General features: G+C 35.7%; 1 protein-coding gene across 2 annotated transcripts in view; it reads right to left on the reverse strand.

The window, feature by feature from the left end:
- The window catches only part of LOC123550627 (uncharacterized), a 96,330-nt gene that overhangs the window by 66,183 nt on the left and 13,822 nt on the right, over positions 1–16,325 (reverse strand). For both annotated transcript variants that reach the window (XR_008371281.1, XM_053545350.1), the window contains exons 4-14: positions 14,343–14,434; positions 12,977–13,024; positions 12,072–12,191; positions 11,403–11,458; positions 9,409–9,561; positions 7,488–7,876; positions 4,454–5,403; positions 3,000–3,413; positions 2,242–2,319; positions 1,565–1,622; positions 327–434 (exon numbers count right to left, since the gene is read on the reverse strand). Coding sequence is in view for 1 of the 2 variants with exons in the window: in XM_053545350.1 (XP_053401325.1) it covers positions 327–434; positions 1,565–1,622; positions 2,242–2,319; positions 3,000–3,413; positions 4,454–5,403; positions 7,488–7,876; positions 9,409–9,561; positions 11,403–11,458; positions 12,072–12,191; positions 12,977–13,024; positions 14,343–14,434 (2,466 nt within the window). In the remaining variant the exon portion in view is untranslated. The remainder of the gene's footprint in view (positions 1–326; positions 435–1,564; positions 1,623–2,241; positions 2,320–2,999; positions 3,414–4,453; positions 5,404–7,487; positions 7,877–9,408; positions 9,562–11,402; positions 11,459–12,071; positions 12,192–12,976; positions 13,025–14,342; positions 14,435–16,325) is intronic.

Consider the following 16,325-nt stretch of genomic DNA (forward strand, 5'->3'; position numbering starts at 1 on the left):
GAACCCAAAATAAACAGGGGGCATCTACTCTGCATGTCCAATTATCCTATTAAGTTTCAACATTCTGGGTCAAGTGGTTCTGAAGTTATTGATTGGAAAAAGTTTTCCATGTTCAGGCCCCTGTGACCTTTATCTTTGATAGAGTGACCCCAAAAACAATAGGGGTCATCTACTCCATATGCCCTACCACCCTACAGATAATTTTTATAAAGTTCTGACATTTATTATAACTTAAAAGATAAGTCTCCAATGTCGATGAAACACTTAACATATACATCAGTATTTATCAAAGATACATGATGTCATATTATGCAGAAACTCTTTACCATCTGGACATGCTCTGTGAATCGGGCATTTTGTAATTTATAGACTGGTTTTGGCGGACGACTTCCATGTACCAAAACTTCATAGCACAAGGTAGCAAATCCTGTTTCCTGAAAATACAACAAATCCATTCAATGTGCTGTGTGTGCTTGTACAAACAAAAGAACACAAAGAAATGTAACAATTCTAAATTTCACCAACTTTAAGTAACTAATCCTGTAAGAGTATTAATGTTCACCTCTAAAAATTATTGAATTTTTTTCATTTAATTTTACCCTTCTATGATATGATCCCATTTTTTAGAAAATGCCATTCTGAAGTGTCTGGTATTTCCATGAAATAGTCTACTTTCTGTTTGTATGTAGGTCAAGATTCTATAAATAAACTTTAAGTCAGTCAAGATTCTATAAATAGACTATAAGTCTTAAAATAGTAAAAAGTACAATTTAAACAAATCAGAGGTTAGATCCATATCAAAATTCAATGAATAACAGAATGCTAGTTAAAAACAACAACAGTATCATAAAGTCATCACTAATATAATGAAGTCTTTGTGTGATGTTTTTATGCAAGAAAAGCAACCTTCGGTCTCAGTCATCAACAACCCCTGGGGCTTCTGCGGACATTAGTACACAAAATGAAAACATGTATTATTCTTATTAAATAATTATATTCTTGAATTATTCTATAATGTTTGAGCTGACTGATGGCAATAGACACTATAAGAACATGGACAATACCAGAGTATGTATGCAAATTAAGTCGAAACCATCATTCTGTTCCAGAACAGATGTTTACAAGGTCATTTGGTTCAGTTGTAGTGAGTTTGCAAAGCTATTTTGCTAGAAACTAATTTCCTTCAATTTTGTGGTTTTACAGAATCATGTAATCAAAGGGTGAATAAATGCTAAAATGAACTTTACTTAGGTTTTATTTTAACCTTTAGCCTGCAAGTGATTCTGCCTTTGCAACCACTTGCCTACTAGTGCAGACCAAGATCAGCCTGCATGTCCGTGCAGGATGATCATGATTGAACTGTTCGCTATTCAGTCAGTAAATTTTCAGTGAACACCCCCTCAAATGACAAATGGTATTGCCCAAATTGAATGATGGATCAGTCCATTTTAGAAAGGTTAAAAAAATAACCAACAAATTTATTTGCCACTAAAAGGCAATGTAGGGAATAAAGCAAAATTTTATGTTGGATATCATGTTAATGAACTACAAGAAAAAAATATACCTGTGTAGTAGGTCTCGTTAGACTTCTTGTTGAGCTCTGGGCAAGGTTAGACAGCATTCTGGAAAATGATGTAAATAAAACATGCTTTAATTGCGGATAGTTTTTTATTTCTGAATAAATATAAAAACTGTTTAATGACATCTGGGTCAACTATCTGAAAAGATTATCACACCTTCCAAATGATACAGAGTACTAGCTTACAATTATACAGTTGAACTCAATGGCTCGAACTCAGATCTTTCGAACACCTGGGATCGCTTAAACTCTTCACCCGGTCCCGAATTTATTCCTTCTTTATTCTATATAGTTCTACCTCAGATCGCTCGAACTTCAAAAATTGGAACTCTCGAACTCATTTGGTGGTCCCCTCGGCTCAATTACAGTGATAATTACACCTATTCATGCTGACGCCGATGCCGGGGCGAGTAGGATAGCTTCTCTATTCTTGGAATAGTCGAGCTAAAAAAAACCTTTCATATTCTGAAAAGACTTAATATATATATTATATAATGCCAATATTAATATCTGTGGAAATTCTTTATGACCAACTATAGGAGAAAATATTTTCATTTCAGACCGGAATTCTCTCCTTGTCTATCAAAATGTTAGCAAAGAGAGATATTTTAGGACTTGTGTGAATTCTCTGCACATAGTTATGGAGTGTTGTCAGTACTCACCGTTTCCCTGCCATCTCTCCTATCATTTGGGATTTAGCTTCTGTAAAAACAGCTGTATGCGTAGGACCATTCTCAAGTCTGAAACATTTATGTACATATTACTGAACATTATAGCCAAATATTAATATCCATTTTTCAAAATGGTGGGTTTAAGTCACCTTAACACAATTATAGGTCACATGACAACTTTCATGCCTTTATGATCAAGGAAGACCTCAGGTGCCCCTCTATGCAGTATTTCAACACAGATCAGCACAAGAAAAACTGGACCCTCGAGCAAAGCTCGAACCCACATAGATGAGAGGCAAGTGAATGGAAGTCAACAACATTAACCACCTAGTCACAGAGGCCCAACATTAATATTTAATCTTGTCATTTATTTCCAGTTGGATAAGCGGCTTTGTTGTACAACGCAAGTGCTATTCCGGACACCTTAAGAGAGCAAACACCTAATAATTAGTATCTAAAAGTCTAATATTTTTTTAATTTTCTTTCTAATTTGATGAAATCATTAATATTTGTGGGAGGTTAATTTTCTTGGATTTAACCTTTAGCCCGAACCATATAATTTCATGTCCACAATATTAAATGGCTGAATCACAACATTATTAAACAAGCTAGTGTGACTGACCAAACGTTTTTAAAAAAGATTTTCTGATTTCATAATGATATAGCATCATTCATCCTGTCATACACACCAAATTCTTTCTACAGTACTGTATCAAAATCATGACGTAAGTAAACAAACACAACATTACCTCTTGGAAACTATTACACCATCGTAAGGCACTGACTGTCTTGATTCCTTTAATGACAATTGGCCTGTCATCCTTTCCATTGACTGGTTCTTATAATTTCCTGTAGATGTGTCAGACATTAACATCTGCAGTTTACTTGGACTGGTTGCTTTCTGTATAAACTTTTCATCACTGGAAGCCTCAGAACCAGTCGGGTCAGAGGTTATGGGACGTCTGGTTTGAGACTGGCTGACCAAACCTGATCTAGAACCTGTCAAGTCAGTGGTCAATTGAATTCTGGTTTGGGACTGGTTAGGTAGATTTGATCCAGGAGCGGTGGCTGGAGAAATTTTGGTTTCAGACTGGTTTACTGGGCTGGAACTTTCTGCTGCCTTCATCTGCTGGATTCTTAATGAGAAATCACTACTGTCTGACCTGAAAGGTTTTATAAATAACTATTCATAGCAAGTATTTCGGTACAAATGCTTCCAAACATAAATTGAATTAAGACAGGGACTTCCGTATTTTAACACAGATGACCCATACCCTTGGTTATAGGGGTTTTAGCAGCATTTCGGTTAAAATTGAGACCATTTTCTAAATTATAAACTATCAGACAGATGCCCTTTTCTTTACAATGATTTAAATTTTAGATGATCTTCATAATCAATGTTGCTTTCCTCATCATTGTTCATACACAGACTCAACAAGCTTTTTTAACAACTTTTTTTTAAAAGTGAATTCTTGTCTCAAATTTGGGAGGGGGTGGGGAATGATACTTTCTTCTACTTGGAACATGACCTAATAACAGCTATTAACCCTTAGCCTGCTAAATTTCTAAAATGGACTGTTCCATCATTCAGTTTGGGCAATACCATTTATTATTCGAAGGGGTGTTCACTGAAAATTTACTAACTGAATAGCGAACAGTGCAGACCACGGATGTGCAGGCTGATCTTGGTCTGCACTGGTCGCAAAGGCAAAACCAATCGCCGCCAGCAGGCTAAGGGTTAAATCAGCCAAAAACAACCCCTGCATATATGACTTCACTCAATTCATAACTAGAAATGTAAGTGTATTAAAATTTTAAATACATATAGATCTATCCTTATGCTCTGTTAGAAAACATTGTTATATATGCCTCTCTAAAAATACTGCTCTGTGTCCTCTACCTGAAAATCTCATTGTACTCTTACACTTGTAATGTTTATAGAAACACCTGACTAGTGGTAAGAGACTAAGATCATGGTCTGCACTGTTCGTTTTTCAGTCAGCAGATTTTCAGTGAACACCCCTTCAAATAATAAGTGGTACAGCCCCAATGGAGTGATGAACCAGTCCATTTTAATAATTAGGCAGGCTAAACAAATACAAGAATCTCCATGGCACACTACATCTGAAAATGACATCCACACCTAATGTTGCATTTTTGAAACATTTTAGCACATTAACAACAATTTACATCTATCACCTACCTTCTGTCTGGATTTCCTTTAGCTCTAGTACCTCTTGGGAGACGACCTCCTCTGAATTCACCCTGTCCCCTCATTGATGCTGCAACAATACTAATTTCCGAAGATGCAGATTCATTTCCTGACAAATAACCCTGTGTTGTGCTACGACTAGTCCGGGAGCTAGATGCTTTACCTGCACTGTTCATTACGGAATTTGAAGATTGGCTAACAACTGTGTCTATATTTGATTGCACTAATTGTTTGGTTTTACTAATTGCACTTTGGTCGGAGTCACTATATATATCATTATAAACTGAACTTAACTTTGCTTGTCGTCGTCTTTCATTTCTTGACAAAGCACCGGCTTCACTTTCTGTACAAGAATCCATATCACTGATTGATTTAATCCGATTTGATAATGATTCTCTTCGAGATCTGATTCCATAACTGCTTTCATTATCACTGTTCTCTCTTGTTTCACACTGAGATACACTGTCTATTTGTGTAGAGTATTGACTAGAAATTTTATTTAATAGAATTGCACCTCTTCCTTTTGGAAGCAAATCTTTTGATGAGGTATCTGAACACATACTGGCACTTGGTGGAGATTTTAATTTGTTTGCAAGATCAGAGGTCAAAACAGCACCTCTCCCATAAGTGGGAGAACCTCTTCCTTTAAAGAACAAACAACCATTTTCATTTATGTTCTCTTTTGGTGGAGTAGTTATTTTCCGTCTTGCTCCAATGGCATCGATTAACATTTTGTCGTTTTCCAAGGTATTTCCATAGTACTGATTGCGTATAATTTGACGTCTTTGGTCAATTCTATGTCTAACATTTTCATCACCGGAGGAGTAACTTCCCAATACTCCTCTCATTCTCTGACGATTTGATGTACAGTCACTTTGAATGTCTTCCTCATTAGCAGAACTATACAGCTGACCTCTACCCACTGATTTAGGCTTCTCTTCCTTAAATAACCAAATAGTAACAAATAATTTGAGCCGTGCCATGAGAAAACCAACATAGTGCGTTTGCGACTAGCATGGATCCAGACCAGACTATGCATCTGCCCAGTCTGGTCAGGATCCATGCTGTTCACTTTTAAAGCCTATTGGAATTAAAGAAACTGTTAGCGAACAACATGACCCTGACCAGACTACGCTAATGGTTTCTCTAATTGCAATAGGCTTTAAAAGTGAACAGCATGGATCCTGACCAGACTTCGTGGATGCACAGGCTGGTCTGGATCCATGCTGGTCCCAAAGCCACTATGTTGGTTTTCTCATAGCAAGGCTCAAATAGTAACAAATAATTTATCTATGATTTTTACAGGAAGCCGACTCAAGAGTGGTTCAAATAAACTTGAAGCTTTCATCAAAATTGAGTTTAAACAAGGGTTGTCACTTGACGTTTGACAAATGACCCCGCAGCGCCTTGACCTCTGACCTGGTGACCTTGACGTTTGACCTGGTGACCCCAAAGTCAATAGGGGTCGTGTACTCAATAAGTACTATCAGCATGTGAAGTTTGAAGGTCCTGGGTGCAGTGGTTCGCGAGTAAAGTGCCTTCATGCAAAAAATTAACGTGACGAACGAACAAACTAAGGACGGACAGTTTAACCTAATATGCCCCTGAAAGTATTAACTAAACTAAGAAACCATTTTGAATGAAATTCATTCATAATGGTATCTCTTCTAATTTGCAAGTTACAATGAGAAATGCCTCTCAAAATCTCCAAAAATGTTGTAATTAACACCCATCAAACATCACCAAAGGGCCACTCTTCACCAAAAGACAGAAAAAAACAATCTTTTCTAATGAGGTCAAATTCTGTCGAACAGTTTTGGTGAAAAACTGTTAGCATCATTAATGAATATAAGGTACAACTGAACTTCATTTGCTCGACTTCAGGTAAGTCATCATTTGCTCTAAACCATCATCCAGTCCCTTTAAAATCTCTATATAACGTATAAAGTATTAGTTTGACAAGAAAACTTCAAACCCCAATAACTCAAACTCACACCCTCAATCTACAGTTCCGACAGATGCTTTATTGTGCATTCAAATCCTTTTCCCTTGAGAGACACGTAAAAAATATTTGCATCTATAGACATGTGTCAAAAAGTCACCTTTAGTTAACTAAACAAAACTGACTGACAGGTATTTATCATTGTGTATTTTTTACAAAGATGGTGTTGTTTTCAGCAATTATTTAATCTTCTGCTTACATTACTGATTTGGTCTTCATTCAGTGTGGTATTCTTTATCATGAATGATAATTGATGATTGCAGAAAATGAAAGTTTTAATTAAAACACTTCAAAAAACATTTGTAAAAGTTGAGGTTAATTCTGTCAATTTTTATCTGTAAAACTTCAGAAGGTAAACAAACCACTATCAGTGACTTTTAAAGAGTGCCTGAGCAACCACAGCACAACACAATAATGTTAAGATGGATAGATCAGTTTGAGTAAAATTATGCAAAGTATTTCGTCATATGGATATCCAATGATTCATGTCCTAAAAAACTGTACTGATTACTGCATACATGTAGGATAAACTATACTTGTAATAAAAATACTAGTAGCTATTTTCGCTGAATTAATTTCATTGCTGAAAAACATTTACCATTAACTATTTTGATCTGTAGGAGGCGTCAAACATATGGTTTACCTATGCCGGTAGCTAAGTAATCAGGTGTACATTTAGTGTAAAGATCCAAAACCTTGATGACTTGCACTACAATAACCAGAACAAATTGTGCCACTCCCACTGAATTCGAGCGAACGCCTTTTGTGTTTGATAGACATGATATAAACATATTAACCCTTATAATGCTGGACACGATTGATTCTGCCTTTGCAACCAGTGTAGATCACGATCAGCCTGCACATCCATGCAGTCTGATCAAGATCTGCACTGTTCGCCATTCATTCAGTATATTTTTGGTAAGCACCCCTTTTAACAGTTAATGGTACTTTCCAATTTGGAAGATGGACAAGTTCATTGCAGAAATTTAGCAGGGTAAGGGTTAAGTTAACTACAGTTCCTACCTGAACTGTTTTCACGCTTTCCTGCATATCACCATTTTTCTCTATATCCACATGACTATTTGAATATCCATTCAAACCACTCCGATTTTTCGTTGATTCTAACTTTCTTAATTCACTCTCCTGGTAAATATCTGTCAAAGTTTTGGGTGGTGTACGGTGAAACCTCCGGTGTGATATTGCCGAAATACCCTGATTGTCAGTTAAGTAACCAAATCTATCACTAAAATCCCCTCTCTCATCCGGCATGGAGGGTCTACTGTAATATTCTGTGTCTGATTTAACAGTTGATTCTGCAGTACTTTGTTTATTTGAACCATGTCTTTTTCTGAACACTCTTTGTATACCTGCAGTCAGACTTTCAGACATTTTTGGGCTGATGCTCATTCTCTCTGAAATGTTGATAAACAGAAAAATTGCATCTGTTTCTTTAATTATTCATGGAAAATTTCTAAATAAAAAACTTCTATTGTCATGGCCCAATGATTCCAAAACAGAGGTTACCTAGTGGCTACACACAAACATTCTATGAAGTTTGAATATTGTAGGCAAAGTGAATGTGATGCTGATTTTTGACTTACTCTCTCCCAAAAGACAACAGCAGCCATCTACCTACCACAGGTAATTATCCTACGAAGTTTGACCCCTTTATGCCAAATCATTCCCAACATAATGTTTAAACTTACTAAAACATCATACATACAGTTTTAAATAAGAAGAGAAACCTCTAACACAGCTATGGTAATGCTTTTTTTGTGCTAGTATTAATATATAGAGGTTATTTTGTGATACCTGACTATTACATGAATTTACTCATACAGAAAAAAAGCAAGCAAAATATTCCTTGGCAAGTAAATAACAACTACTTGTTATTTGCGAGTAAACACCAACTACTTTTATCTGCAAGTAAACACAACTACTTGCTCTTTGCAAGTAAATGACAACTACTTGTCCTTTGCAAGTAAATGTCAACTACTTGTTCTTTGCAAGTGAACGCCAACTAGTGGTTCTTTGCAAGTAAACATCAACTACTTGTTCTTTGCAAGTAACATCAACTACTTGTTATTTGCAAGTAAACATAAACTACTTGTTCTTTGCAAGTAAACATCAACTATGCCAACCACTGGTTCTTTGCAAGTAAATGACAACTTCTTGTTCTTTGCAAGTTAATCTCAAATACTTGTTATTTGCAAGTAAATGACAACTTCTTGTTCTTTGCAAGTAAATGACAACTACTTGCTCTTTGCAAGTACACACCTACTACTTGTTATTTGTAAGTAAACACCAACTACTTGTTCTTTGCTAACTGTTCTTTGCAAGTAAATGACAAGTACTTGCTCTTTGGAAGTAAACGACAACTACTAGTTCTTTGCAAGTAAACACCAACTACTTGCTATTTGGAAGTTAACAACAACTATTTGTTCTTTGCTACCCATTCTTTGCAAGTGAATGACAACTACTTGTTCTTTGCAAGTAAATGACAACTACTTGTTCTTCCTAAGTAAACAGAAACTGCTGGTACTAACTCTATGCAAAAAAATGACAACTACTTATTCTTTGCAAATAAATTTCCATTCAAAAATATTTGTTCTTTGCTACCCGTTCTTTGCAAGTGAATGACAACTACTTGTTCTTTGCAAGTAAATGACAACTACTTGTTCTTCCCAAGTAAACAGAAACTACTGGTACTAACTCTATGCAAATAAATGATAACTACTTATTATAATAAATTTCCATTCAGAAATAGACTTCAAGGAAGAATGACTTCAAATGTGACAATTTCTATATAGCTATCACCATGACAAAGACCATGCACCTTGCCTGGCCGGGGGTCAATCCCACAACCTCTAGATAAAGTCTTGTGCTCTCCCTACTGAACTAAGTTGATGGGCCGAGAGCAAGATCCAAATTATTTTGTGTCTACCTTCAAGTCTATCTGTTCCTGTAGCATAGTTTTCCATCACAAGTAATTCATTCAGGCAGATCAGTCCTCCCCGTCTTGTTCCAAGGAACATACGTACAGATATAGTGCCATCTGCATATGTCTCCATTACAATACATCTGACCTCCGTAGCAGCTAGCAGGATAAAAATGGTATGTAAGAAGTTTTATTTCTGTATCGATGTAATTTAATTGATACCCATTTGCTTAATATTTGACAGGGATTTGATTTTAATACTCTTACTGTACATGTACATGCAGTAAATATCCATGTTTTTGTTAAAAAATATTTCAAAAATTGAATCAAGTCGGTCACTATAGAAGAGTCTACAAATTTAAAATTTTTACTTTTAGTTTCAGAACAGTTAAACAAGTACTACAATATAATGCCAACAAGTTGAAATGTTCTAAATTCTAACACCGCTGAGTCTTTTTTATTATTGACAATAAAGAAACAAGAGTGCCAGACTGTCACAAAATACGCCCGTCATAGAACATGGCCTAATTTAAGAGGCACAATCCAGAGTACTCGTTTGGCCGTTTTTGGGGCTGAATATGGGCCCCTTTCCCCTCATAAAATAGTGTTTTTTCCCCCTTTCTCAGAAGAAAATTCCCCTGATAATAGGTTGTTTGACACAACTAGAGATGAACTCTCTTTCAAGTTATATTATAGTGCCTCTAAGGAAGGTTACTGCTGCAATATAGTTAATTAGTTACAAATGATTGAAAACAGTATTAAGAAGTGTGAAAAGTAGTAATGTAAATGAGATGTGAAACCAAAATTTGTAGTCCTGTTTGGCGCGATATAACCTATACTGTGTTGGTGCACCGTAAAACCCAAATAAAAAAAAGTAACATATATATGGCTAAAAACTTCCCCTTCTTGTCTTAAAACGACGAAAAATTCCCCTTCCTGAGGGTATGGGTATCTGTCCCCAAAAGTTGTCTAGTGTCCTGCAATCCAAGAGTGCTTGAGGTGATTAGGGTGGTTATCGTATTTGGCCGAGATATAATACCAACAAACATTATCAGCAAGTTTGGTGAAGATCAGATGAAAACTGTACGACAGTGCAGACAAGGCTACATTCGCAGATTTTTTTAGTATTTCAAGGGCCATAATCCTAGAGTGCCTGGGACGATTAGATCGAACTTGGCTGAGATATTATACCCACAATCATTGTCAGCAAGTTTGGTGAAGATCAGATGAAAACTGTTGGATTTATTAGAGACTGGACAAGGCTAAATTTGCAGTTTTTCAAGTAATTCAAGGGCCATAATCCAAGAGTGCCTTGTGTGATTTGGCTGGCTTTCCAACTTGGCAGAGATATTATGCCCACAAGCATTATCAGCAAGTTTGGTGAAGATCTAATGAAAACTGTTTGAATTAGAGAGCGGACATGCTTTGAACGCCACCCGCCACAGGTGTTCACATAATACATGTACAAGACGGGCATATAAAAACCCCATAAAAGTATGAAACCAAAATCTCTCTATTGTCAAAAACAAACAAAACATTTCTTCTCTTATTTTACAAAATTGTTGCAAAATGTTCAATACTGATATATTATGGCCATGCCTAGGGGTTAGAAAAAGTAAAAGACAGTCAGGTTTCTTAGGCGTTTCAGTCCACCTAGTGCTTTCTGACTGTTGTGATAAAAAAGATGCAAAAACCTAACAGTTGCACCTTAAACCCCATAACTGAAAACATGTTCACAGGGTAAACATTTAAAAGTTTAATATAGTTTTACTTAAATTCTTTTCAGATTTGTTTTTAAGTTATGTCTTAATGGTAAATATTTTAGCTAAAATTGTCGCATCTTGGTAGGGATAAGGGAGCTGATCCCTAGAATTTTAACTTTTATTCGAATAATACTCCATCTTTATGTTGCTAAATATTCTTTGCTTAATAACACCACCATAAACATAGTAAGATGGCTGGTGTTTCAGAAAACATAAGCCGCTATGCACCAGTGTTACCTGTAATGTTATCATCAATATACTTCACTGCTGCTTCGTCCCACAGTCTCTTTGGCCTGAAAACATGCAAACATGTTTCCTAAATACTGCATTTCTACATAATATTCTCAGCCTCTGTAATGTGTAATATTTGTTTGTTTTGTAAGGTTTAACTCATTTTTACAGCTGAAGATATTAGCTGGTTAACCTAACAAGTGTTTCTGGATTCCAGTATTAACCTCTCTGCATGCAAGCAACAAGATTCCCTATATAAAATAAGAGGTGGTGTATAAATATCTTCAAACATACTTTAGCTGGGACTCTAGCCTACAACCTCATTTTGGTATGATGGAAAGTTGATCCACGCTAATGGTTCGTAAGAAGCCATTAAAACATTTTTTCTATGTTCAGCTATCATAATCCTTGTAAACAAAATTAATCTAAATTTTTAGGAGATCTATCGATGGATTAGACAGTTCAAGGAATTGATGAAGAACAATAAAACAATTTGAAAGAAGAAAATGTTTAATGATGGTCTATGAAACCCCAGTAATTAAACTGCTCACCCCATGGCTTTAATGGACGTACAGATGGAAGTATAGCTACCTTACAATGTCTGAAACAGCTTACACCTGCTATATTCATATCTTCTGAAGGTATTTAGAGTATAACTTGATTCCATTTACTTACCCCTGATACACATTGAGATCTTCTGGTGATATCTTCATAGAGTATGGCTGGATTCCATGTAGATGAACATTCTTTACTTGGAATGGCAGCTCAGAGAACTTTGGAGGCAGGTGCTTCAGCCTGAGTAAATTGTAAAACCAAGTTAGTATGTTGCAATAACCTGGACCTGTTCTAAAATATTTCTTCCTTTCTATTTTTTTAAATAATTTCCTCTTTACATGGTGAAATGCTCTGATATCACCATGTTATGAAGTTGAGTATTATTAAGCGATTAGATCTAGATCACATGTTCCCAATAAATCATTTAACAGAAACTGTTGGTATTGAAAACAATGAAACTTTGTAACTTTAAAATTTACGATCCCTCTTAACATTCACTCATTCCACTTAGTAACTGTTAAATAATTAATTTGATCAGTATAAAATTTTTATGGTCTGTTCCAAAATGACTACTTTGTAGATAGGTAATTACTAAATGAGTCACGCCATGAGAAAACCAACATAGTGCATTTGCGACCAGCTTGCACATCCGCGCAGTCTGGTCAGGATCCGTGTTCACTTTCAAAGCCTATTGCAATTAAAGAAACCGTAAGCAAACAGCATGGATCCTGACCAGACTGCGCAAATGCGCAGACTGATCTGGATCCATGTTGGTCGCAAATGCACTATGTTCGTTTTCTCATGGTGCAGCTCAAATTCATTTTAAATACATGTAAATGAGAAATTTGTTTATTAACTGGATTTTGACCACATGAATCAATGCAGCCTTGAAATCCATGATAATTAGTCATCCAAGAATAATGATTTTGAACACAGTGTCAAATTTTCAAACTAGTTAAGAATAGATTTTGACACAACATTAGCATTTCCAGTAAATGAGATAAGTAAGCATAATATATATTTACCCTGAAATTGGAATTGTCTTTTCCAGTCCTTCATCCACAAAACTGCATCTACAATAGAGAAGAATATCTGCTTATCTTGTATAAAATTCAACAAAAGTTAACAAATTCTTGAACAGAATCAGTTACATTGGTAGAATCTCCTTTGTAATTTGAATACAGGGGTCAGCCAAGATATGAAAAATTCACATACAACTGAAGGAAAAGTCCGACATTGTAAAATAGTTCTCTCCTGTTAATCAAACTATATTTATAACACTTTGAGCCAGTCAAGCCCATGTAAAAAATAGGTATTTTCAAATTAATATATCAATTTCTAAAATTAAAGCACCAAAGTAGTTAAACTATGCATTGTTGAAATGTATCAGGGGATATATGTATAAGAATATGCTGCACAGAGTCTGATACTGTGAAATCATTAATATTCGTAGGGGACTAATTTTTGTGGATTTCGTGGTTGAGTCAATCCACGAAATTTAATCCCAACCAGGAAGTAAAATTCCCATTCATTTTATGTTCAAAAATTAAAATCCATGAATTCATATTCCCACGAAATTCCCGTTTTGACCAAAACCACGAAATTTCATGCCCACGAAATTAAATGATTTTACAGTACATTACAGATTTTTTGCACTCTACTAGTGTACATTATACGTTACAAAATACCAAATTACTGCCTGTATATAACATCTGTGTCATTCATTCTATTTAGATACTTATGATGTTTTGTATCCTGTTATGGATCCAGTGTACCATAATTGAAAGGCATTTTGCAGATTCAAAGCTTATTCTCAACTTATTCTTTACACTGTATTTACCACTGTACAATGTAAAAACTATAACTAAAGAACCATGACACTTGTAAAGATATCTTTTAAAAGTAACCTGCAGGCTTACACATTCGTTTTCAATTATTAAATATTGGAATGATTATGTAATTGATACCGCCTCAACTGCTCAATTCTAGAGTGTCTGCTTTGAGTGCAGGATGTCAGGAGTTCAATCCCTGGCTACTTTATACAAGAAATATATATTAAAAAGGTTCTGGTAGAACTCTTGATTGGAACTCAGATTTTAAGGAGTTGTACAAGTAGGTAAAATAAGCTGGTAAGTATATGTGACTGGATACCTAGTTTGTCGTACAACTTGTGAGGCAAGGCACAAGAGCTTTGTAGCTCGTGTTGTATGCTGATACTGTGCAATGTTAAATTTAAATAAAGCTTATCTTTACCTTTTAGAGTTTGATCTTGTAAGTAGCAAACAAGACAATTTAGTGCCTGTTTAATGCGTTTTCTTTCATTAATTTGTTCTTGTGACCCTTCAGAAATGAAACAGTTTTCTAGTAATGCTGCATCAATAAATTACTTACGTAACAATATATCCTGTCCTTCCACCACTCAATTTGTTGATAACTTTCACTCTGTACCAATGGTTCTGCCAAGCACCTGCACACAACTCACCCTGCATATATCAGTTCAAAGTTTCTCATCATTAAAGGCAATATTTGAATAAAACTGCTCAGTTTTTACAGTATCTAAAATCTTGTAATGCTTCACTGAGTCATTTAACATGCCCTTGTGCAATCACACTAAAAAAAAACTAGCGGTGTCAACATTTATTTGTTTAAATGTTATAATGTAGTGAAACTGGTAATTTTCCTTTCTCAAAATTTCATAAAACAAGAGGACCATGATGGTCCTGAATCGCTCACCTCTTCCCACATGACCCAGTTTTGAGTATGACATCGTTCTATTACTTGACATAGTGACTTAGTTTTTGAGCTCATGTGACCCAGTTTTGAACTTGACCTAGATATATCAAGATAAAAATTCTGACCAATTTTCATGAAGATCCATTGAAAAATATGGTCTCTAGAGAGGTCACAAGGTTTTTCTATTATTTGACCTATTGACCTAGTTTTCGAAGGTATGTGACCCTGTTTTGAATTTTACCTAGATATCATCAAGGTGAACATTCTCATTAATTTTCATGAAGATCTCATGAAAAATATGGCCTCTAGAGAGGTCACAAGGTTTTTCTATTTTTATACCTACTGGCCTAGTTTTTGACCGCACGTGACCAAGTTTTGAAATTGACCTAGATATTATCAAGGTGAATATTCAGGTCAATTTTCATGAAGATCCATTGAAAAATATGGCCTCTAGAGAGGTCAAAAGATTTTAATAATTTTAGACCTACTGACCTAGTTTTTGACCACAGTTGACCCAGTTTCAAACCTGACCTAGATATCATCAAGATGAACATTCAGACCAACTTTCATAGAGATCCCATGAAAAGTATGGCCTCTAGAGAGGTCACAAGGTTTTTTTTATTATTTGACCTACTGACCTAGTTTTTAAAGGCACGTGACCCAGTTTCAAACTTGACCTAGATATCATCAAGGTGAACATTCTGACCAATTTTTATGGAGATCCATTCACAAGTATGGCCTTAGAGAGGTCACAAGGTTTTTCTATTTTTAGACCTACTGACCTAGTTTTTGACCGCACGTGACCCAGTTTCGAACTTGACCTAGATATCATCAAGATGAACATTCAGATCACCTTTCATACAGATCCCATGAAAAATATGGCCTTTAGAGAGGTCACAAGGTTTTTCTATTATTTGAGCTTCTGACCTAGATTATGATGGCACGTGACCTAGTTTCGAACTTGACCTAGATATCATCAAGGTGAACGTTCTGACCAATTTTCATGAAGATCTTGTAATATATATGGCCTCTAGAGAGGTCACAAGGTTTTTCTATTTTTAGACCTACTGACCTAGTTTTTGACCGCACGTGACCCAGTTTTGAACTCAATCTAGATATCATCAAGATGAACATTCAGACCAACTTTCATACAGATCCCATGAAAAATATGGCCTTTAGAGAGGTCACAAGGTTTTTCTATTATTTGACCTACTGACCTAGTTTTTGATGGCACGTGACCCAGTTTCGAACTTGACCTAGATATCATCAAGGTGAACGCTCTGACCAATTTTCATGAAGATCTTGTGAAATATATGGCCTCTAGAGAGGTCACAAGGTTTTTCTATTTTTAGACCTACTGACCTAGTTTTTGAAGGCACGTGACCCAGTTTCGAACTTGACCTAGATATCATCAAGGTGAACATTCTGACCAATTTTCATGAAGATCTTGTGAAATATATGGCCTCTAGAGAGGTCACAAGGTTTTTCTATTTTAAGACCTACTGACCTAGTTTTTGAAGGCACGTGACCCAGTTTCGAACTTGACCTAGATATCATCAAGGTGAACATTCTGACCAACTTTCATGAAGATCTTGTGAAATATATGGCCTCTAGAGAGGTCACAAGGTTTTTCTATTTTTA

The sequence above is a fragment of the Mercenaria mercenaria genome, chromosome 6, assembly GCF_021730395.1.
Source record: "Mercenaria mercenaria strain notata chromosome 6, MADL_Memer_1, whole genome shotgun sequence".
In the NCBI taxonomy this organism is placed as follows: domain Eukaryota; kingdom Metazoa; phylum Mollusca; class Bivalvia; order Venerida; family Veneridae; genus Mercenaria; species Mercenaria mercenaria.